Source organism: Zootoca vivipara, chromosome 10 (genome assembly GCF_963506605.1).
Source record: "Zootoca vivipara chromosome 10, rZooViv1.1, whole genome shotgun sequence".
NCBI classification, from domain to species: domain Eukaryota; kingdom Metazoa; phylum Chordata; class Lepidosauria; order Squamata; family Lacertidae; genus Zootoca; species Zootoca vivipara.
In genome coordinates this window covers 40,778,670-40,803,365 of record NC_083285.1, presented here as the reverse complement: position 1 = coordinate 40,803,365, position 24,696 = coordinate 40,778,670, and the positions used below count along the sequence as shown (strand labels likewise).

The window sequence follows — 24,696 nt, the reverse complement described above, 5'->3', positions numbered from 1 at the left end:
ATATTTTAAGACATATATGAAGAAATGCAACTGTTGAGTCACTTTATGTTTATGCTTAATTATAAGATGGTTGCTTTCTGTTAAATACAGGGTTATTCAGAGGCTGTGCTTGTCAGGGAGTTCAACAGGTCAGCCCAGGAAACTAACATCCAAGGGTGGAGGTGAAGAAACCTAGTTACAATGGGAATCAGAAACTTAGGAAAACTCGACAGCTCTTCTGTTTGGCTAAGAGGTTGGAAGGTGGAATGCGGTCTATAACTGAAGCTGGCACACAGGATCAGAAAGTCACAGCTAGAAATCAGAAGAAAGAAGCCATGACAGAGAGTGTTGCAGCAAACCTGAATTCCACAAGAAAGAAGATGAAAACTGCAGTGCAGAAGGACAAGGACAGCAGTAGAGAACCCCTGGAATGCAACCATGCCCACCTGTCAGTCACATGACATTGTATGACATCAGGCACTGAGATCTGTAATCTCCAAACTCTGTTATCTTTTATATAAGAACTAATTGCTAATATAAGGAATCTGTGATCTCTGATCTTAGCGTTAAGTAATTTCATCCAAATTACTCTAGGAGGTCACAGGAAAATTTAAATCTTACTACTGGATCCCATTGGCCCAATGTTGTGGGATGTACTATAGTGAAATTTATAATAAAAAGCAAGAATCTTAGAGTATAACTCCAACTGCTAGAAAGAGATACACCGAAACGTTAGCCCTTCTCCATCAATAAAATGTCCAAAGAGTAGAGAAATGACAGACTGGGAAAGAAAAATATATCCAACCTGTTATCAAGAAGTATACGTTTGTATATATCAATAGCCTCTTGGTAATGAGACCGCATATAGTGGATAGATGCTAGGCTTAGCTGATCTTCTGTTATGTCTTGCAGATTCTGGTGAAAGCTCATTAATTTCTTCTCATCACCAAACTATACAGGAAATAAGAACTAGTATTACACAGATGCAGGACATACTACATACACACTAATAAATACAGCTAGCAGTAAGCAACTACTCTTTATCCTAGTAAATCAGCTCTCAAAAGTTACTAGCCCTTTTTTTTACTAGTCTGCTGGAAGTTAGCAGAAGGGGGATGGAACTCTCTACTGTATTGTGCTTCCAGTGGCTTGCTGTATCTCTATGCTGGGTGCAGAGGACAGGGCTTCTCTCCTCTGGCAGCCCACTTGCTTTTCGTGCTTGCCATAGAATAAGGACACACTTCTCTCCTAGCCCTCTCACTCAACTACATGGAATTCCATGCACTCATCTGTACACAATTCCTTGTTGCCTATGGCTACCAGAAAAGTGCTTAAATAAAAAGCTTCTCTATACATATACATATTTTCAGGTCTCTACCATCTCCACCCCTTATTTCCCTTAGATACTACTTCTCTTTCCACTGAGTATAGCCTTCCAATAGGTAACTTACCCCTTAGCTCTCTTTCTTCTTGGATCTTCTTACCACTCCACTTCTGGGCTTTCATCCTCTGTGCCTACCCAGCCTCTATCTCTGCCCTACCTTTCCGTACCTAGACAAGTCGGGCAGGATTCTCATTCAAACTAGAAGTATTTGAAGATGGGGGAAGGTAGGGTCTGAGTTTCAAAATACTTTCAAGTACAAAATACTACTTGCCTCTGCATGGTTTTGTTTCCTACATACCTTGTGTGCTAGATGGAACAATAGGCGATTCTGAAGTCTACTTTTGGGAGCTGAAACAAAATCCGAAGAGCATTAAAACAAAATTTAATGCCAACATTTGGAGCAGTTCAGGGTTTGTAAATACTAGTGACTAACACTGAATTTGCTCAGGTGCACCACCCTAACAACACAAATTTGTACATTTCTACTTGGTGGGACTTATTCTGAGATAAATGTATATAATATAATATTATAGCATCAGCAATCCGTCTTACCTTTCAAGGCTGCTTGTTCAGCTTGTGTATACATTCCCAAGAAGAAGTAAGTGCATGCTAGATTCACCCAAACATCAGGGTTGCAGCCAGATCGCTTTGTCAGATTTTCATATTCCTGAAACAAGTAACAGTTTTTTATATACTGCTGCCGTAACCATCAAACAGAAATTATAAATTTTATTTTGAGTTTTGAGCCTTGAGAACTTATCTTATCTTGAGAACTTATACATATCTTAGTAAATCAATCAATCTGTACCAACAATGTTGCTCTTTGCTTCTAGTGTGTTATCAAGCAAGATGTACTACTAACACTTAGGGAACATGTTGTATAAATATTAAATGTTTCATGTTTGTTTTTTCAGGAATCCTTACAGCAATGCAGATCAGTGTTATTACCTCTGAATTGCAGAGGGAGGATAAAGACGTACATTCCCAATGCTGACCTGCTTAACTACAATACACCGGTTCTCAGCATGCCACCAGCTAAACTGACCATTTCAACTGACCAAGATCCTCCAAGCATAGCTGCCAAGTTATCCCTTTTTTTAAGGGATTTTCCCTTATGCTGAATAGGCTTCCTCGCGAGAAAAGGGAAAACTTGGCAGCTATGCCTCCAAGGCAAGTTCAAGAGTTACTTTTTATTTCTACACTAAAAGAAAAAAGACTATGCAGGTCTTTAATTAACGAGTTGGCATTACAACTGTGTTCAATGTCACAGAGTTTAAAGTTTCTTACTACTTCTAAATTAATGACCAAACTGCGGGAGGCAATGGAAGACAGGAGTGCCTGGCGTGCTCTGGTCCATGGGGTCACGAAGAGTTGGACACGACTAAATGACTAAACAACAAAACAACAACAACAACTTCTAAATTATGAGTGCAACAAAGCCAATGACTGTATAGACCATAAGCCAGGTGTCAGGGGGAAAGAGTACAGAGAGCCCCCTCCCATCTTGAGAAGCAGCTCTTCCACCAGCAGTAGCGTCAGCGGGGAGGGGGAAGAGTCCAGTGAGGAAGGAGGAAGAAGGAGACAGGGCTCTGGCAGCATGGAAAACATGGAAAGGAGACCCTTTTTCCCTCCGGTTCCGGAATTACGCAGGAGGAAACGCGGGAGGAGATTTGGGGTGCCCCGACTCTTATGTTGGAAGAAAACGCGGGAAGCGCCATTCCAGGGTTCTGGGTCAGACTGAGAACATGTATCCTGTACAGCTCTAGCACTGTAAATAGCCTGCACTCAATAAAAGCATGAAAAGGCAAAGGTCTGGAGAGTCTTTACTCTAGAGTAGTCGCAACGCACCCCCTGTGACACCAGGGTTGAAAGAAGTTGGAAGAAAATTGAGATACTGTGCACAAAAAGCGATAGGCTGTATGGGATAGATAAACACAATTTCTCATCCAGCTCCTGATCTCTTAACCATCAAGGGTTACGTCTATACAAGCTTTTACATTAGATGGGGACATCTTTAGGACATGGAAGAACTCACCAATTTCAAGCTATCCCAAATAATTTTTTTTAAAAAAATGTGCTTTGAAAAATTAAAATTAAACTTGCTGCCTTATGGGGAAAGAAATACAAACACTATTCTTTTTACACCAAGACCTATTTCCCCTTACACAAACATAAGACTTTTGGAAAACAGCAGCAGCAAACTGACAATACCTAACCCTATTAATTGTGCAGTGCGTAAGTCAAATAAATAAATAAATAATCCTGCCTTTCCCATCCTTGTGCCTCTCAGATCCACGAGTCTATAAGCATGCATAATCATAATCCAGCGTGAGGATATACCATTTTGTTTCAAGACTTATAGTACAATGCCATGATCTCCTTTTACTGAACTGCTCTAGGACAGGTCTCTTTCCACTCCCATCTGTTTTTTATATTAAGACAATATCCCCCTTCCTTCCAAAAGGAAGCAGGATTTCCTCACCTCACCTCCAGTGCTCTCTTGTAGTCACCCAGATGAAAAGCACAATATCCAATCCAGAGGTCCGCATCTTCATCTTGTTCCCCAACATGACGCTTAAACTTTCAGAAGGAAAACATTAAGATTAAAAGGATGCCCAAATGTGGATACTCTCATATGAAAGTTATTCCTAAAAGTAATTTTATGCTGGCAACTTTCTAGAATGAAACCGCACGATATGATACAAATATGTAATTGTTGACATTTTCAAGGGTTTTAACGTGGCTCACCTTCAAAAGCCTTAAGTGTTTATGACATACATAAACGTGATGAGGAGGCTGGAGGCAAGTAACATACAGTAGCTTGTTTTTAAAATACTTTGATAGCTGGTTTTCCCAACTGAACTCTGTGCCTTTAACAACAACTTGACGAGCAGAAATTCATTGGTTGGTCACAGCATCGCCAGTACCAAATCCAACTTAAAGGAGCCGTTAATGGTACAGTGCCTAGTGCATATGGGAAAAAGATTCCTGCATTGCAGGGGGTTGAACTAGACGACCCTTGGGGTCCCTTCCAATTCTACAATTCATCAGAGAAGCACAAAGACTATAGGCCTATGCCTTACTGCAGAATAGGCCTCCATTAAAACAGAAACTTTAGTATTTAGACCAGGGGTGGAAGAACCACAGTCCCAGGGCAAAATGTGGCCCTCAATGCTTCTCTCTCCAATGCTCAGTACTCTCTCCAACAATGCCTCCTCCTTAGGCCACACCCCTCACTGTTCCTCTTCCATAGCCTCCTTAGCTGCTTTTCCTGACACAGTTGTGTACTTAAACTGTGATAATACCTCTTGCTTGCCTGGCTGGACAATACAGAGACAAGCATAGCTGCCAAGTTATCCCTTTTTTAAAGGGATTTTCCCTTATGCTGAATAGGCTTCCTCGCGAGAAAAGGGAAAACTTGGCAGCTATGGAGACAAGGTGTGTATGTTTTTATAGAGGGGAACAGGATAGTATCAGAGATGGTGGGGGTATGCCACTGTCCTGAGCACACCCAGCCCCAATGAAGACAAGCAATTTGAAGTTTAGTTCTTTATTGGCAAAGCACTCAATTACATCAGCTCCTGAGGTGCAAGGGATATACACCTCACTCCTGCTGATTAGCTACAGGTAACGAGGCATCTACTTCTTCACTTATGCTCCAACCTGGATAGTTGGAGCAACAGCGTGCACACCCCTTCCAACTCACTTAAACCCCGTCTGGTGTGGTGTATGCAAGCAACTAGCAACTTCTCCTGTGTGGCAGCTCTACCTGCTCCTGTCACTTTAAGCCCATCCTTGTCCTTGGGAGACAGTAGGGGAGGGATAGCAGAAGTCTCTCTGGGTCTTTTCCACCTGAGTCTTCCTTCAACTCTGTCCTGGCCTCCTCTCTTCTGTCTCTGGCTGACACAAAGCCCCACAAATTGCTGGCCCTTCCCCTAGATCATCCTCCTGCTCCCCTGCCTCTTCTGCCCACCTCTCTGACTCCTGCCTGTCCCTAATAGCCACTCACCTGACGTCCTGCTGCATACTGAGACAGAGAAGGGGGTGAGGTGACAGCAAGATTGGCATGGTGCAAACATGCTGGCAGGGCACAATCTGTCTGCACAGTGCAAAGCTTGCCCCTCCCCCTTTCCATCCTGGTATTCAGCAGCAAAACAACTGGAGACCAAGTGAGCAGGGCAGCTCCCTCACCATCTACTACTGCCAGAGAAACATCTGACTTTTGTGTGGCTTGTAGCCTACTATACAAAAGTATGCATCACATCCATTGCCCCACCTGTGTTTTTTCTTTTGCCTCCTGCCATGGTTGCTATTGGCATATCTTACCACCCTCAAATGCTATCCACGAAGGACTGGAAAAAGTTCTCCACCCAGATTTAGACATTAGAAACCGAATCAGTCGGTATAAAACTCTTGCTTCAAATCAGGCATAGGCAAACTCGGCCCTCCAGATGTTTTGGGACTACAATTACCATCATCCCTAGCTAACAGGACCATCTGGCGGGCCGAGTTTGCCTACGCCTGCTTTAAATGAATATAAGTACAGTATGCAAATGTTCACAGGCAAACTCTTTATAATCCATTTTGCTCATCCTCCTCTGGTTTTGTGTGTGGAGAACATTAGATTTCTTGTCCTCATCCCACGGCCTTTGGAGTAGCAGCATTACGCACACTTAACATCCTAACTGTATCAGGATGGTGAACCGTACTTAAGAGTGTATAAGTCAGGCATCCCCAAACTTCAGCCCTCCAGATGTTTTGGACTACAATTCCCATCATCCCTGACCACTGGTCCTGTTAGCTAGGAATCATGGGAGTTGTAGGACAAAACATCTGGAGGGCCGCAGTTTGGGGATGCCTGGTATAAGTAATCTTCTGGAAGTGGTACCAGGTTTCCAGCAGAAAGCAATTCTGTGCAGTGGTCAAACTTCGCCTCCTACGCCTCACAAAGTGGGAAAAATAAAAGCAGGCTGTGAATAAAGGAGCACCGAGACTCTCCCTCTGCAGGAATCAAAGGCAGGAACAGGAGGGTGAATGTTAAGGCCCCTTATTTCCAAGGCATTACGTAACTCCCACTGGTCCTAAGGCTACCATCAGGCCCTAAGCCCACCCCCAGCGCCATCTCTGTCGGTTCCTGGCGCAAGGTCCGCATTTTCCAAGCCGTGCCCCTGGTACCTCCAGTAGGGCGATGGCCCCAGTGAAGTCCCGCTGGGTCAGCAGCTCCTCCAGCTGCGGGATTCGCTTGCCTTTCTTTTTGCGCTTGTCAGCGGACTGAGAGCCGCCCCCGACGGCGGGCTTGAGCCGCGAGAGCATCTAAAAAAGGCGAAGGGGGTGGGGGGAGGGAAGAAAGAGCAGAGATAGGTGAGGGGGCGGGATGAGGCTCCGCTAGTCCCCCCCCCATTCCCCAATTTTCCGAGAAGCCCCTTAAAACATCCCTGCCCCTCACCATTTTGCCCGCAGGCCTAATCCGCAACCACTACAACCCGCGGCTGCTTTACTGTTTGGCCAAGGACTCCGTTCCCCTGGCAACCGCGCGGGCGGGCGGTAGTTAGGGAAGGGGAATCTGGACAGGGAAACATCAAATAACGACCGGGTGGCAACTGCCAGCCATACTCACAGTTCCGCTGCTGATCCCGCGCCAGGCTATCCAGAGGAGCTTCAGGGATGCGCGCGCGCTGGCGACGCAGCAGAGGCGGGGACGCAGCCGTGGCTTTTTTTCGGAGGGGGGAGGGGGGAGGAAGGAGAGGCCCACTTGAGAGCCAGACTCTCCACCAGGGCTGCATTTTACTGACAAAGCTGGGAAGCTCTGTGGTTTGTAGCCACAAAGGCTGCTCCGAGAGGCACACATTTTGCGCTGCTCCCATAGGTTCTTAATTCTTGCGACACACGCAGACAACCCGACGCAGTCACTGATTTTTCTTTTCTTTATATGTGAAAAGATGATTGCCATGGCGGAAGTAAAATGTCTATCACCAGTGTCCTGTACCATTTAAAGCACATTTGTATGACTCCTGTTATCAAAATGAAGACCCAGGTGGAATCTAGACACATGTAAAAAAGATGTGAAAATGCTTTTTTAAAAAGCGTTTTGAAAAATATATTGAATTTGCCATAAGCTCACCATAGCTGAGTCCCTACAGCTGCTTGAATGATCTATTAGTACATTTTAGTCCTCCCCTATCTTTCATAAGATTGAGTAAGTGGGTGAAATTCTCTGGAATAGGATTATTAGGCATTTTCTCCTGCACCACTTCCCACCACCGGCTTTGGATTGGGGCTAGTGGCTGTGTGGCATTTGTAGATCTTGATACCATTCTGCGCTTTCTGCAAATGTTTTACCTATACATTCTTAACAAAATAAAAAAAATCCTTCCAGCAGCACCTTAGAGACCAACTAAGTTTGTCATTGGTATGAGCTTTCGTGTGCATGCACACTTCTTCAGATACTAAGGAATTTTTTTATTTTGTTTCGACTACGTCAGACCAACACAGCTACCTACCTGTAACTAGAACTATATATTCTTACACACTCCTCTCATGTTGCAGGACCATTGCTACTGAGGTTTAGTTTCATTTGGATGAGAGAATGCTGGAGACATAAATATACCTCATTCTGTCTGTATCTTAAAAACTGTCAACCTGCCAATTATTTGTTGCAGACAAGTATGTGTTTTCATGCCCAAGTTAATCGCAGATATAGGTTTCTTATTTCTGTTTTTGAAGATGAAATGTGGGGATTCTGTCACAAAATACCACAGCACTGAATGCTGATACGCAGAACAAAGCATAAATATATTTAATACTGCAAGCTTCCACCTTTATCAAATCTACTTTTGTGACATGTAACCTGATAATAATGAACAGTTTTTTCCTTATGCCATCAAACTGTTAAACTCGTAGTTGGGTAGGGGAGACCAGTTGTGGGTTGGGGTTCCTTTGCTGTGCTGTTCCATTTTATTGTGAGCGGAATAGTGTTTGTATGAGGTACGTTTTTTACATTGCAATGTAGTCGAAGCAAAATTCCAAGTATGCTTGGTACTTGGCCAATAAATTATTCCTATTCCTATTCCTATAATCTTTAGTATTTTCATAGTGTGGTATAGAAGTCAGAGTTTTGGATGAGGAGTAAGGAAACATATTCAAATCCCCACTCAGCCATGAAGTTGATTGGGTGACATTTGTCCAGCCACTCAGGGCTTCTTCACACTTTCTCATGGCCTGCAGCGACCCTCTACCCCACCCCAAGGAAAACCGCTCTAGCACTCAATCGGAACAAATGGAAATTCGGGTTTTCTCTGAATTGACATTTGCTCTGATTTAGAGCTAAAAAGAGTGGTTTCCTTGGGAAACAAGCGGAAAACTACTTGGACCCATGCTTTCTAGGCATGAGACAAGCAGAGGTGTGGACATGTCCTAATTCTCAGCCTAAACTCCCTCACATGACCAAAGTGACTATATTAGTCATCCTTACAAGAACCGTGTACAGTAGTTGAGTGTTTTTATCCATATGGTGCAGATATGTGAATGCAGCTGAAAGTTTGGTTTGACTCAGACCACCAAGCAATTTTATAGCAGAGGCAACATTTAAAACAGGAACTTCCTGGTTCCCATGCCATTTTCTTAGCTGCTATAGTAGCTCTCAGATTAGATAAAATATTAGATATAGAAGATGTAACGGGAATTTAGAACACAAGTATATAAAGTAAAAATTATCACCAAACTGATAAACAAGGCAGTCCTATTAGAAATGTTTGCTTATAAAAAGCAAATAGTGATTTCAGAGGAGGGGGGGTATTGAACTGTGGCATTATGCCACAATTCATACTATCAGCAGTGTATCCATTACCTGCATTATCTCAGAGATTGTGTACTTTGAGTGATTAATGAACTTGTTTATACCACATGCAATGTTTTTCAGTGACTTGGTTTATTACACGTTAAGAGCTGCAAAAGGGTCTAGTGAAGATTTATATTAAAAGATTTATATTAAAATATAAAGAGAGGCTCAAAAAGGCATTGTTAGAGACACCTAAATGCTTTTTGAAAAACAGTGTGCTTTGGGAAGATGGACATCCCTGGTGGCTGTTGCATGTACAGTAGTGTAAATGAACACAAATAATAAGTAAAAGTAGTGAGCAAATATTTCTTGCAGTAATAAAAAACATAACAAAGGACAAAACAGTAATTTCTCTCCCTTAGGATAATGCTCTTAAGTTGCTGTAGGCCAAAGAGGAAGAGATTATTTATTTAGAGTATTTGTGCACTACTTTTCAGCCAAAAAGGCTCCCAGAATGGCATATATGCAATAAATTGAAACTAAAGGTTCCCTGTGCACAAACTTAGGACTTAACAAACACAGCATACAAGTGAAAAGGGACAGGGATGGAAGAGAGGGAGTGTGATCTTGTCTTTTGCCACTGGTGTTCTGGCTGGAGAGAGGTCCAAATGGGGTATGGTGGGGTGGCCTTGGAGCTGCCAGATCAAAAACTTCATTGTTTCCCAATATTGTGTTCTATTCTGATGCTGGATCCCACAGTACCTAACTGGAGGTAAAGCAAGGCAAGGCTGGTCAGAAGTTGCAGAAGTTTGATAAATAAATTAAAAGTAGTCATGGCCATTAATTTCAATGGTCTGCTCTGAGTAGGACTGGAATTGGATACAACCCTTAAGCTGGAGGAGAGGCCACCCCCCATTAAAGTGGTAAGAATAAAAGGGGCTGCTAACAGCATCTCCATGAAGAGGAGTTGCAGCACAGCAGCAGAGGCAGGGATAATATGGAAGCAGGGGACATATAGTGTGGTTTACCCCAAGCCCTTCATAGCTTAGGAGTCCACAACCTTCCTTTATACTTAAAAAAGTAAAGCTGTCATAATTCAGCCCCCATTGGAGGATTTGTAGTGCAGTATCACAATCCTGAATTTGCATGAAGTTAGAGTGCAGCCCGCATTGGAGGATTTGCCTCATCACAATCCTGGATTTGCATGAAGTCAGGGTGCAGCAGGGGAGCAAAAGAGAAGACAGAATTTAAACTGGTTTTGAACAATAGAATAGAGATTTGAATAAAGAAAACAGGGGGGGGGGAGTGGTGATCCGAAACAACAGCAGATGTTTGAGTAGAGTAAGCAGGGGGTAACACTGAGAGAGGGAAAGTGGCAGTTTAAAACAAGGTTTGAGTACAGGCCCATGTGCAATAATAAATTTGTAAGTCTTTAAAGTTGCGCAATATTCTCTAACTACCTCGCCCTGCCACGGGTTGCAGTGGCTAATCCCTGTGACTGCCCCCACCCTGTCCCAATCCATGCCCTATTCTGTCCCCCCCCCCGCGTGGCTCATCCCTGTGAATGCCCAAACTCCCTCCTCCCCCCCACCCCCACCCAGGCGAGTCAGTACTTCCATTCGGCCTAGTCTGTAAAGGGTATTCTGTTCCTCCCCCCCCCCCGGTCATCCCTGTGAATCCCCCAACTCTGTCCCGACCTACTGGTATATCCCGTCATCCCGTCCCCTCCTCCCCCCAACCCCCACACAGGCGAGTCAGTACCTCCATTCGGCCTAGTCTGTAAAGGGTATTCTGTTCCTCCCCGCCCCCGGGTCATCCCTGTGAATCCCCCAACTCTGTCCCGACCTATATCCCGTCCGTCCCCTCCCCCCCACCCCCACCCAGGCGAGTCAGTACCTCCATTTGACCTTGTCTGTAAAGGCTTCGGCCTAGTGGTGCTATTCCTACACAATATGGTGTATGTTCCTTTCACGTCCACTGAGGGTGCTAGGTTTTTTAAGACAAATTCACATTTTTACCTGTATTAGGTGTGCAATTTGGAGACTCTAAGGTTCTGCAAACACACTGGTATTGGTAAGGAACGCTGTGTCCAAATTTGAGCGGAATCAGTCAAAAGGTTTCCAATAAAAGTGGAGTATAACAACCATGGCCCTTCTACATTTATATATATATAAATGTAAAAATCTTGAAAGTGTCGGCCGCACTTTTCTCTGTAACCACTTGACTGATCGTCCTGAAATTTTGACACAACGATCCAGGCCACTTCCCAAGGGTTGTTGGGGACAAAAAACCCTAAAATTTCGCATCTGGACAGGTAGAAACCTGGTTTTCCACCGAGTCAAACTGCGCCCTCAAGTGGCTTTATACCCTCCCCCACCCCCTCCCTTCCTGTGAAATCTAAGCCACACCCACAAACCAAATGACATCATCAACCAAGCAACTGAAACCACCAAGGCGGCCATTATCAGACCCCTAGGCCTTTGTTTTATGTAGGCCCCTGCCAGGCCCCCACTAGGCCTGGGGGGGGGAGAGAGATAACCCACAGCCACGCACTTGGGGGCATGGCAAGGGGTTTTTACTTTACAATTTAGCACCACTAACCCCCCCAAATCCCCCACCAAATAACCGCAAGACAAAAATAAATCCCATCCTTCAAAATGTCATGAGATACGCCGGTCACGGAGGGGGGGGGGAACAAACAGAATAGATCATGGATTGGGACACGTGGGGGCAGTCACAAGGATTAGCCACAACAATGCACCACACCCACAAACCCCGCCTCCGCCACAAGATCCTGTAAAACAGGGGGACTCTGAGGCTCAGGGGGATCTGAAGGGGGCCTACTACCAGACAACCCACAGAGTCAGACCAGGGCCAAGGAATGGAGATGCAGGGCGGAGGCCTCGGGTCACATTTAAATACTAGCCCAAGCCAAGGCCTCACCTCTACTTTACAGCCTAAAGACTAGGCCTTGGCTCCATTTTACAGACTAGGCCTCAGCTCTACAGCCCTTTAAATACTATCCCAAATGGAGCCCTGGGTGGGAGGTGGGGGGAGGAGGAGCCCAAATAGGTCATGGGCTGACGTAGGGTGGGGGGAGCAACTGTCCAACAACCACCAAAACAGCCATTCCACCCCCAAAGCCCAAGCCCAAAGTCTCTCCCGGCGGCTGCATTAATAAACGCCTAGCAGCATTAGGCAGTCGTTCATCATTTCTCCTAACACGAACTTGGGTGCACAGCAAGGGGTTTTCGCTTTATAATTTAGTGGGCGTTGTGTCACATGCGAGGCTTCGGCGACAATTTTAAGTAAGGGCAGTCGTGCCCCTTTTAACCTAGGCTTTACGGTATATACTACAACTGATTGTAAGCCTCTGTGTCTTTTTTAAAAAAAACAACCATGCACTTTCTCTCCCCAGTTTAAGTCCTCAGATATTTGCAGTGGCCACCCCCACCCCATTTACAATCACCTTGCCACTTCCTGGGTTTTTTTTATGGAACTGAACAACTCAGGTGCTTCAGAACGTGCCTTCTGTTGCCAGGCCCTTGCAGGGCCAGACAGAGGCCCGGGCCAGGTAGATAATGTGTCCCTGTTTTTAACACTTTTGTTACTTTTTTCTTTTTACTGATTGTGAATATGCTGACCGAGGCCCCCTTTGGATTCGGAGCCCTGCGCCAAGTGGCCCATATGACCGCCCTCCTTCTGTCTGGGCCTGTCTGTTGCTATGGGGCTGTGGGGCTTCGCTATTTGACCCCTCCCCCGGTCGGGATTTTTAAAGTAGTTCTCTGCGTCCCAGGGCACATCATCACCCCCAAACCTTAATCTAAATGTGTCACGGTGGCCGGAGTAGGCTACTTCAGAGTAACGACTCTACACAGCTCTGCATTTTATCTTTTATTGGTGCTGAGTATTTACAGTGCTGATGGCAGTGCTATTTACAAAGACACATCTGTTCAGCTTGAATCAGAACCTCCAAGTGGCTTTTGGCGCGTCTTGCGCCAGCATAACAACTTGGGGAGACCCATCCTCTTCCCCCGACGCTTTCTGCGCAATTCCGGAGTTGGGGGGACTGGTCTGCCCCCCTTCCTTCCCCCTTCCTGTCCCACCTGGGACGATGGCTCTTCTACCCTGCCAGAGCCTTGGACACCACTTCCTGTTTCCCCACTTGAGCTGGAGCTTTCCCTCTTTTCAGCCTCGCTCGGGGCTGGGCTGGAACTCAGGAGGGGAGGGGCTTCACGATATCCCTTGCCCCTCACACCCACCCCCCTCCCAGGCCCCCCTTCTCCCCTCCCGAGAGGCTGCACGGGTGTCGGTGGTGACTGAAAGCCTAAAAACTCCGTGCTGTCCGAGCCGGTTGGTGTGAACACCTCCCCCCAGTCCTGTTGGCCCCCTCCTTCCTCCTGGGAAGAGGGAAAGCCCAAAAAGTCCGTGGCCTCAGAGCTGGTGGGGGTGAAAATCTGCTGCCAGTCCACCTCTTCTCCTGACTGAATGGACCTCGGAGATGCCCATATCTCCTCCTCCGTGTCCTCAAACTCTGCTTCCCATCTCCATGGTGAACTGCTTTCCCCCTCCTGTGCTTCCTCCTCCTCCCACTCCCGTTCCATGTGCCAGGGCTTGGGCCTGTGTGGGAAGAGGGCGTGGAATTCTTCCACTAAGAATTCTTCCTGTATCTGGGTGGCTGGGACCCACTCATTTTGGGATGGCGGGGCGTCCTCCCATGCCATGAGGTACTCCAGGCCCCCCACCCCCCTTCGTGAATCAAGGATGGCCGTTGCTTCATTGAGTGGCTCCCTGCCTCCACTCTCCCCCCCTCCCTCGGGGGGCTGTGCGCTGCCTCGGAACCTGCTACTTTCCCTGTACGGAGACAGCAGCGATCTATGAAACACTGGGTGCACCCTCATGTCCTCTGGCAGTGCCAGCCTGAATGCCACCGGGTTTACCTGCTGCGTGACCGTGAAGGGGCCCAACCTTCTGGGTGCCAGCTTCTTGCACCTCCCTCTGGTGGGAAGGCCCTCTGAGGACAACCAAACCTTGTCCCCCACCCTGATGACCTCCCCCGGTCGCCTGTGGCGATCTGCCCCCTTCTTGTACGCTTCCTTGGCCCTCTCCAAGTGTTCTCTCAGCTGCTGGTGCACCGTCTCCAGTTCCTCTGCCCAATCCTCTGCCTGTGGGCCCTCCTCCTCCTCCTCCCCCTCCCTCTCCGGGAAGGATCTGAGGTCGCGCCCGTAGTTGGCCTTAAAGGGCGACACCCCTGTGGAGACGTGCACTGCATTGTTGTAGGCAAATTCTGCCAGTGGCAGGCGATTCACCCAGTCCGTTTGTCTCTGGCTGACGTAGCATCTCAGGTACTGTTGCAGAATGGCGTTGACCCTCTCCGCCTGTCCATTGGTCTGCGGGTGCCGAGCCGTCGACAAGCTGACCTCCACCTGCAGGAGGTTCATGAGCCGCCTCCAGAACCTGGAAACAAATTGGCGGCCTCGATCCGAAATAACTCTTAAAGGTAGGCCATGCAGTCTGAATACGTGGTCAACAAACAGTTTGGCTGTCTCTTCTGCAGAGACCGCCCTGGCACACGGTATAAAGTGGCACATTTTGGACATGAGGTCCACCACCACCAACACTGCGGTCTTGCCCCTGGACGACGGCAGGTCTGTGATGAAGTCCATGGACACCACTTCCCACGGCCTGTGCGGTGTGGCTAATGGCTCCAGCAACCCTGCTGGTGGTGCCCTGACCACCTTTGCTCGCTGGCAGGTGTCACAGCCCCTAACATAGTCCCGAACATCCTCCCGCACCCCTGACCACCAGAAGTGTCTCATGACTAAGTGAGTGGTTTTGTCCCTTCCAAAATGACCCGCCGTTCGGTTGTCGTGCATCTGCTTAAGGACCTTACCTCTGATCTGGGCGGTGGGCAGGTACAGGGCTCCCCTGTAAAACAGCAACCCCCTCCTTTCCTCAAAGTCTTTTGCTTGCTCCCTCCCCCCTCGCAGATCTCTGAAGATGCGGGTGGCGAACTCATCTGCTGCCGTCAGTGCTGTGAGTTCTGCCTCGCTCACAACTGCTGCTCCGCAGGACCATGCTGATGGGGGGAAAATGTGCCGGGGTGCTGGTGGCAACTCCTCCTCCATGTACTCTGGCTTGCGGGAGAGGGCATCCGCCCTGACATTCTGCTCCCCCGGTATGTAGTGGATGGAGAAGTTGAAGTGCGAGAAGAACTCTGCCCACCGTATCTGCCGCTGGTTGAGCACCCTGGCTGTTCTCCAGAACTCCAGGTTCTTGTGGTCCGTGCACACCTGAATGGGATGCTTGGCGCCCACCAGGAAATGTTTCCAGTGTTTAAACGCAGCATGGATCGCGAGAAGTTCCTTATCAAACACCGTGTAGTTGCGTTCTGGCTGTGTCAGCTTCCTGGAGAAAAAGGCACAGGGTTTCCACTCTCTGTTGGCATCCAGTTGCAACAGGATCGCTCCCAAAGCCCGGTCTGAAGCGTCGGTTTCCACGCGTAGGGGCGCATCCTGCACCATGTGGAACAGGTTCTGGTCTGAAGCGAACACCCTCTTGAGGCTTTCGAACGCTGCTTGCGCCTCCTGTGTCCACCTGAACTTCTGCTTGCCTCTCAGGCAGTCAGTGATGGGAGCCGTAACCCGCAAGAAGTTCTTGATGAACTTCCTGTATAAGTTGGCGAAGACTAGTAGGCGTTGGGCATCTTTGCGCGTCCTGGGGCTGTGCCAGTCCAGGATGGCCTGCACCTTGTCCTTGTCCATCGCTAGCCCCTTGTCTGACAGCTTGTAGCCCAGGAAGTCCACCTCTTTGGTGTGAAACTTACACTTCTCCAGCTTCACATACAAGTGGTGCTCCTTCAGGCGCTGCAACACCTCCCTGACATCCTTCACATGCTGCTCTGGGTCCTTGGAGTAGATAAGGATGTCATCTAGGAAGACCAAGCAGTTCTTGAAGAGGAGGGACCCCAGGACGTGGTGCATGAAGGCCTGGAAGCATGCTGAGCCCCCTTGCAAACCGAAGGGCATCACCAGATATTCAAAAGAGCCTAGAGGCGTGAACATCGTGGTCTTCCACTCATCGCCTTCCCGGATCCTGATCAAGTTGTACGCCCCCCTCAGGTCGAGCTTGGTGAAGATCTTGCCCCTGCGTGCCGCTGTCAGCAGATCGTCCACTCTGGGCATTGGGAAAGCCACCGGTTCTGTCATGTTGTTCAGGCGCCTAAAATCCACCACCAGACGGCGCTGTGGCGTGTCTTTCTTGTCCACCCAGAAGACCGGGCTGCCCCCCGCTGCCTTGCTTTCTCTGATGAAACCCCTCTTGAGGTTCTTGTCTATAAACTCCCTCAGATCCTCCAGTTCCTGATCTGACATGGAGTACAGCTTGCCTGGGGGTAGCGTGGCCCCCGGCACCAGGTTGATCTGGCAGTCAAACGACTTGTGCGGGGGTAGGTGGTTGGATTCTGCTTCACTGAAGACCTCCTGCAGGTCCCAGTACGGCTTGGGTATCGCCTCACCCCCCTTGACGTGCATGGTGGCCACCGTGACTATTGGAGGCCCCTCCCCTGGTTGGTGCTGCATGCAATGTTCCAGACAATAGTCTGAGCCAAACGTGATGCATCTCTGGTGCCAACTGATGGAGGGGTCATGGCGCGCCAGCCAGCTCATGCCCAAGACGATGGGGGGGGGGTCTGAGATGGTGGTGATGTTGAAAGCCAGTGTCTCTGAGTGTCGTCCCACCGTCATTCTCATGGGGGAGGGGTCTGGTGGGTGATGGCCCCTCCCAGCAACTCCCTGCCGTCTATGGTGGAGACGTGCAGGGGGAAATCCAGCTGCAGAAGTCGGATCTGGTGCTCTTCTGCAAAGTTTCTCAAGAAGAAGTTGGCTGATGCACCACTGTCGATTAACGCGAGGACCGTAAGGGGATAGCCATTTGGGAGCGTTAGCGTCACTTCTAGAACCACCCCTGCTCTGGGGGTGGGGTGGGCTGGCGCTGCTCCTCGCTGTGCGGGTGGGCGGGTTGGGGCCGGTTTGTGCTAACTGTGCCTGGCTGCTGCCCCTTGTCTCCTGCAGCCAGGCTGTCTCGTTTCCCTGCTGTGGTGCTACGTCAGTGGGGGAGGGCACAACCGTTCCTGCCTTTCCTTGCCACTCCCTGCGATGTGGGCAGTCTCTGACGCGATGCTGGGGGGAGTTGCAGAGAAAGCAATTCCCGCCTCTTCCCTCCTTGCGTCTTGGCGCCGCCGGGGTTTGAAAAGCCCGCGCGCGCGCTCCTCCGATCTCCATCGGTTCCGGCTCTGAGCTTGGTCTGGGCGGGACTAGGGGTGGGCCCTGGGGTGGGGTTTGGTGATGTGGTCTGTCCTGGGAGCATGGGAACCAAGGTTTTGCTGCGCGCGTCGTTTGTTTGTCATTCCATCTGGATTCCTGTCTCACCCCCACCGCTAGCGCCGCTTTGCTTAACTCATCCATAGTCCGCGGTTTAGGACCTCTCGCCAGCTCATCCTTAACGTCTGAGTGCAACCCCAGGTAGAAGGCTGATTTCACTGGCTCACTGTGCAGATCCCACCCCAGTTTGTGCACTAGCATGGTGAATCTCGCCCAGTAGTCCCGAACTGTCGATTTTCCTTGTGTTAAGTTATGAAGCTCTTCTTTTGTGGCTTCCATTTCAGAGTCACTCGCATACATGATTTTTAAAGCTTCTAAGAATAGTTTTGCGTTCTTCATGCAATCATTTTTTTGCGCGATGAGCGGTCTGACCCATTCTCTGGCGGCCCCCGTCAAATGCTCTATGATAAAGGAGACTCTGTGCGCGTCATCTGGGAATTCTGCTGCATGCAGTTCCAGCGCATAATTTATTTCTGTCTCAAAGCCTAGGTACTCTCTCGGGTCGCCGCTAAACTTGGTGACTAGGGTCTGTCCCCTCCTCACTTGGACTAGCTGGGGCTGGGGCACCCCCCCACCTCTCGCAGCTTTTTCCTCATCCAGCTTTTTCTGTAACTCCACCACCATCACCCTTAGTTGCTTCTCAGTTTCATCTTTCGCTCTCACCTGCTCTGCCAGCTTGTTCAGCTCCTCCCGCGTTCCTCGCGCTTCCTCTTGAGCGGCAAGTAATTGCTGGTGTGCCTGCACTGTCAGGTTCTGTAATTTCTGTAATTCCTGTGCCGCGGCTTCGGCCTCCAGCCTCCACTGCTCAGCGTTTTGCGCGCTCATCGCGGCCGCTCCAAAGTAGCCAGAAAGACTTGGAGGTTGCTGTCACGGTGGCCGGAGTAGGCTACTTCAGAGTAACGACTCTACACAGCTCTGCATTTTATCTTTTATTGGTGCTGAGTATTTACAGTGCTGATGGCAGTGCTATTTACAAAGACACATCTGTTCAGCTTGAATCAGAACCTCCAAGTGGCTTTTGGCGCGTCTTGCGCCAGCATAACAACTTGGGGAGACCCATCCTCTTCCCCCGACGCTTTCTGTGCAATTCCGGAGTTGGGGGGACTGGTCTGCCCCCCTTCCTTCCCCCTTCCTGTCCCACCTGGGATGATGGCTCTTCTACCCTGTCAGAGCCTTGGACACCACTTCCTGTTTCCCCACTTGAGCTGGAGCTTTCCCTCTTTTCAGCCTCGCTCGGGGCTGGGCTGGAACTCAGGAGGGGAGGGGCTTCGCGATATCCCTTGCCCCTCACAAAATGTATAGAAATGTTCACGATCCAATGTATGGAGATACAGGGGGGAGGGGACAACAGAGGGCTCAGACAAAAGTAAATACTGGGAAATGGAACCCAGAAACTGACATTTCCTTCTCCAAGAGTGGGGGCCAATGTAGGAAAATACCGGGGGTAGGGGCCAACACTCCCCAGGGACAACAGAGGGCTCAGACAAAAGTGCATGCTGGGAAATAGAACCCAGCACCTAACAGTTCCTTTTTGAAGGGTGGGGGCCAAGGTATGGAGATACAGGGGGGAGGGGCCAACACTCCCCAGGGGCAACAGAGGGAAAGGTATCCTACCGAAACACAGGGATGAGCCGGGGTGGAGGGAGGAGGGGCAGGATACGTCATGGATCGGGATAGGATGGGGGGATCACAGGAAAGAACCACAGCAACGCGTGGCCGGGTCAGCTAGTTTTTATATAAAAATTGTTTTGCTTACAATATAAGTTAGGGCTTACATGTTAGGAAATTAATACTGGTCTGATTGTCATTTATCCCTCAATAGTATTGAATATTTTAAAATTTGTAATTTGGCCTTTGTATTTGCATGGGATAAATAAATTCCCTTTATGAAGTTTATGTCATGGGAAAACAGTTTGAATTGCTGCATGTTGAATACTCGGATTGTTTGCACAATAGGTGTTTAATCCTGTTTGTTCAAAAATAATCTCTGACAGTTATAAACGTTACAGTATATTGTTTGCTCAAGAGAACTGTGGGTAATCTTAGAGTCCATGTTCCTATTTTCAAAGACAACTTAATGGTCCAATCACTCTAACAATCTATGTTAATGTTTGGAATGTGAAAAGTGAGTGTGTATACAACATATTAACAGGGTTTTTTATTTTAATGCCCTTTTAATAAGTGTTTTTTCTTTAAATTTGAGTAGATGACTGATTGAGACATTCTGTTTTTGAACTTAATAGGTCTCAAGAGAAGGTGATGTTCAGTTTAGGAAAATGTAACATTATGTACAGTAAATGCTAATTTCAAATATACACTGAATATTTCTGAATTTGGCTGGCTATAACTAACCAGGAAATAAATATTTTAGTCACGGTGGATTGATCAATGAAAAGTAAATTTAGTGTAACATGCACAAGCAGGAACAAACCTCAGCAAGCCTCAAGGTCACAGTCCATCCCACACCTTCAAACACACATAGCCAGAAAGAGAAGTTTAAAAGCTTGCTTTTGCCTTCCCAAACTTTGGCTCATTTCATTGTGTCACCTGGTTCAACAAATTGCGATTAATGATCATCACTTTCAAAGAAGCCCATTTCAAAATGGGGTTCTATAAGCTTGCTGATTGACATTACCAGTGCTTTTTCCTTTTAAAAAATGTTTAGGGGTACTCTCATTTTGACTCAAGTAAACCACCATTTTATAGATCAAATCGGGGGAAATAAATACAGTAAATGGACAAAAGTACAAAGATTCACAAAATGTTCAGGAGTATGCGTACCCCTGCGTACCCCTAGAAAAAAAGCACTGGATATTACCGATAATTAGTGTTGACCATAGTTTTGACATGACAAACTGGTTGACTGAGCTCCCAAATTTTCCATCTTAGCTATACAGGAGGGGGAAAGGGAAGAGGAGCACACAAATCTAATACTTGTTGTGGCTCACATCTTGCTAAACCATTGTTTAGGATGACATACAGACATGGTCTGTGTGGGGCAGCAGTGAAAATGCTCAAGTATTTGAATAGTTATTGTGAGGGACAGGGGATATCGCGAAGTCCCTCCCCTCCTGAGTTCAAGCCAATCACCGAGCACAGGGGAAAGCAGAGAGAGTTCCGATTCCAGTAGGGAAGCAGGAAGTCGGGTCCGGGGCTCAGGCAAGGTAGAGGAGCCAGGGTCCCAGGCGGGACAGGAAGGGGCGAATAAGGGAGGGAGACCCATCCCCCCAACGCCAGAACTACGCAGAAAGAGGAGGGGAAAGAGGATGGGTCTGCCAAAGCTTTTGTGTTGGAGAAAGACGCGCCAAAAGCCATTAGGAGGTTCTGAAACCGACTGATCACATCACTCCGTGTAAATAGCAATGACTTTAGCACTGTAAATACGCAGCACCAATAAAAGAATAAAATGCAGAGCTGCGTAGCGTCGTTACTCTGAAGTAGTCCGCTCCGGCCACTGTGACAGCAACCTCCTAATCCTTTTTGGGCTACTTTGGAGTTGCCGGGATGAGCGTGTCAGAGGCGGAGAAATGGCGGCAGATCGCGGAGCAAGCCCAGCAAGAACTGCAGCAGCTGTCGCTGCAGGCGCAGGGGGAATTGAAGGCAGCTAAAGAAGAGACTAGGAAGGTCCAGGACGACCGGCTACAACTTGCGGAACAGGTGAGAGCGCTACAGGAAAGAGAGCAGGAATTAAGGGCGGTGGCGGTAGACCTCCAAAACAAGCTGGATGCAGAGAAAAACAAGGCGGGAGGGGCACCCCAAGTCCAAGTGCTGCCAGGAAGGAGAGCCGGGACCCTAGTAAGCAAGTTCAATGGAGACCCGAGGGAATATCAGGGCTTTGAGACTGAGATTGTGTATGCTCTTGAGCTGCACCACGCTGAGTTCCCTGATGATGAGCACAGGGTAGCGTTTATTGTGGAGCACCTTACCGGGGCAGCCAGGGAGTGGCTAAGACCGTTAATCGCAACAAAGAATCCTTGCATGAAGAATGTCAAACTATTTCTAGAAGGTTTGAAAACGATGTATTCGTCCGATAGTCATATGGACCAGACTAAGGAGGAACTTCATAATTTACGCCAAGGAAATATGACAGTTCGCGCGTATTGGGCGAAATTCACCATGCTGGTGCACAGATTGGGGTGGGAACTCGAGTCACCCCCAATGCAAGCGGCGTTCTACTTGGGGTTGCATGAGGAGGTGAAGGATGAGCTCTCAAGAGGTCCAAAGCCCAGTAATATGGATCAGCTGAGCAAAGCGGCTCTGGCGGTGGGGGTGAGACAGGAATCCCGGTGGAGCGACAAGCAAGCAACGCGCGCAAAGCGGGCTTGGTTCCCACGGTCGCAGGAGAAGCCACTCCCTCAACAACCCTTTCAAGCCACGCCTGGGGCCAGTCAGGACCAGGAACCCATGCAGATTGATAGCGCGCGCGCGGGGGCTTTTCAAACCCCAGCGGCGCCAAGACGCAAGGAGGGAAGGGGCGGGAATTGCTTTCTCTGCAACTCCCCCCAGCATCTCGTCAGAGACTGCCCACATCGCAGGGAGTGGCAAGGAAAGGCGGGAACGGTTGTGCCCTCCCCCACTGACGCAGCACCACAGCAGGGAAACGGGAAAGCCTGGCTGCAGGAGACAAGGGGCAGCAGCCAGGCACAGTCAGCAGACAACAGCCCCAGCCCACCCACCCGCACAGAGAGGAGCAGAGCCAGCCCACCCCTCCCAGAGCAGGAGTGGTTCTAGAAGTGACGCTCACGCTCCCAAATGGCTATCCCCTGACGGTCCTCGCCCTAATTGACAGTGGGGCGTCAGCGAACTTCTTCTCGAGAAACTTTGCAGAAGAGCACCAGATCCAGCTTCTGCAGCTGGATTTTCCTCTGCACGTGGCAACCATTGACGGCAGAGAGCTGCTGGGAGGGGCCATCACTCATCAACCCCCCCCCATGAGAATGACGGTGGGGAGGCACTCAGAGACACTGGCATTCAACGTCACCACCATCTCAGACCCCCCCATCGTCTTGGGCATGAGCTGGCTGGCGCGCCACGACCCCTCCATCAGTTGGCACCAAAGATGCATCACTTTTGGATCGGACTTTTGCCTGGAACATTGCATGCAGCACCAACCAGGGGAGGGGCCTCCGATAGCCACGGTGGCCACCATGCACGTCAAAGGGGGTGAGGCGATACCCAAGCCGTACTGGGACTTGCAGGAGGTCTTCAGCGAAGCGGAGTCCGACCACCTACCCCCACACAGGCCTTTTGACTGCCAGATCAACCTGGTGCCGGGGGCAACTATACCCCCAGCCAAGCTGTACGCCATGTCAGACCAGGAACTGGAGGATCTGCGCGCTTTCATCGACAAGAACCTCAAGCGGGGGTTCATCAGAGAAAGCAAGGCAGCAGGGGGCAGCCCGGTCTTCTGGGTGGACAAGAAAGACACGCAACAGCGCCGTCTTGTGGTGGATTTTAGACGACTGAATTCAGTGACAGAGCCAGTGGCTTTCCCCATGCCCAGAGTGGATGATCTCCTGACAGCGGCACGCAGGGGCAAGATTTTCACCAAGCTAGACCTGAGGGGGGCGTACAACTTGATCAGGATCCGGGAAGGCGATGAATGGAAAACCACGATGTTCACGCCTCTGGGCTCCTTTGAATATCTTGTGATGCCCTTCGGGTTGCAAGGGGGCTCAGCATGCTTCCAGGCCTTCATGCACCACGTCCTGGGGTCCCTCCTTTTCAGGAAATGCTTGGTCTTCCTGGATGACATCCTTATCTACTCCGATGACCCAGTGCAGCATGTGAAGGATGTCAGGGAGGTGTTGCAGCGCCTGAAGGAGAACCACCTGTATGTGAAGCTGGAGAAGTGCAAGTTTCACACCAAGGAGGTGGACTTCCTAGGCTACAAGCTGTCAGACAAGGGGCTGGCGATGGACAAGGACAAGGTGCAGGCCATCCTGGACTGGCACAGCCCCAGGACGCGCAAAGATGCCCAACGCCTACTAGGCTTCGCCAACTTCTACAGGAAGTTCATCAAGAACTTCTCTAGCGTTACGGCTCCCATCACTGACTGCCTGAGAGGCAAGCAGAAGTTCAGGTGGACACCAGAGGCGCAAGCAGCGTTTGAAAGCCTCAAGAGGGTGTTCGCCTCAGACCAGAACCTGTTCCACGTGGTTCAGGACGCGCCCCTACGCGTGGAGACAGATGCTTCTGATAAAGCTGTGGGCGCCATTTTGTTGCAACTGGACGCCAACAGAGAGTGGAGACCCTGTGCCTTCTTCTCCAGGAAGTTGACCCAGCCAGAGCGAAACTACACGGTGTTTGATCGGGAACTTCTTGCGATCCACGCTGCGTTCCAGCACTGGAGACACTTCCTGGTGGGCGCCAAGCACCCCATCCAGGTGTGCACAGACCACAAGAACCTGGAGTTCTGGAGAACTGCCAGGGTGCTCAACCAGCGGCAGATACGGTGGGCAGAGTTCTTCTCGAACTTCAACTTCTCCATACACTACATCCCGGGAGAGCAGAATGTCAGGGCGGATGCCCTCTCCCGCAAGCCAGAGTACATGGAGGAGGAGGCGCCACCGGCACCCAGGCACATCTTCCCCCCGTCAGCTTGGTCCTGCGGAGCAGCAGTGGTAAGCGAGGCAGAACTCACAGCACTGACGGCAGCGGATGAGTTTGCCAACCGCATCTTCAGAGAACTGAGAGGGGGGGGGAGCAGGCAAACGACTTTGCAGAACGCAGGGGACTGCTTTTCCACAAGGGTGCACTGTACCTGCCCACCACCCAGCTCAGACGTACGGTCCTCAAGCAGATGCACGACAACCCAACGGCGGGTCATTTTGGGAGGGATAAAACCACTCACCTAGTCATGAGACACTTCTGGTGGCCAGGGGTGCGGGAGGATGTGAGGGATTATGTAAGGGGCTGTGACACCTGCCAGCGGGCAAAGGTGGTCAGAGCGCCACCAGCAGGTTTGCTGGAGCCCTTAGCCACACCGCACAGGCCGTGGGAAGTAGTGTCCATGGACTTCATCACAGACCTGCCCTCGTCCAGGGGCAAGACCGCAGTGTTGGTGGTGGTGGACCTCATGTCCAAAATGTGCCACTTTATACCGTGTGCCAGGGCGGTCTCTGCAGAAGAGACAGCCAAACTGTTTGTGGATCACGTATTCAGACTGCATGGAT

The 24,696-nt window shown here is 49.4% G+C and overlaps 1 protein-coding gene across 4 annotated transcripts in view; it reads right to left on the bottom strand.

The window, feature by feature from the left end:
- The window catches only part of IFT56 (intraflagellar transport 56), a 29,770-nt gene extending 22,680 nt beyond the window's left edge, over positions 1 to 7,090 (bottom strand). For 2 of the 4 annotated variants that reach the window (XM_035127021.2, XM_060279750.1), the window contains exons 1-6: positions 6,810 to 6,951; positions 6,539 to 6,676; positions 3,851 to 3,943; positions 1,916 to 2,030; positions 1,662 to 1,711; positions 785 to 930 (exon numbers count right to left, since the gene is read on the bottom strand). In XM_035127021.2, coding sequence (XP_034982912.1) covers positions 785 to 930; positions 1,662 to 1,711; positions 1,916 to 2,030; positions 3,851 to 3,943; positions 6,539 to 6,676; positions 6,810 to 6,812 — 545 coding nt within the window. In that variant the 5' untranslated portion in view covers positions 6,813 to 6,951. Of the gene's footprint in view, positions 1 to 784; positions 931 to 1,661; positions 1,712 to 1,915; positions 2,031 to 3,845; positions 3,944 to 6,538; positions 6,677 to 6,809; positions 6,952 to 6,980 lie in introns of those variants that run through there. The other 2 variants (XM_035127022.2, XM_035127023.2) reach the window with 2 other exon arrangements.
- Positions 7,091 to 24,696: the final 17,606 nt, after the last annotated feature.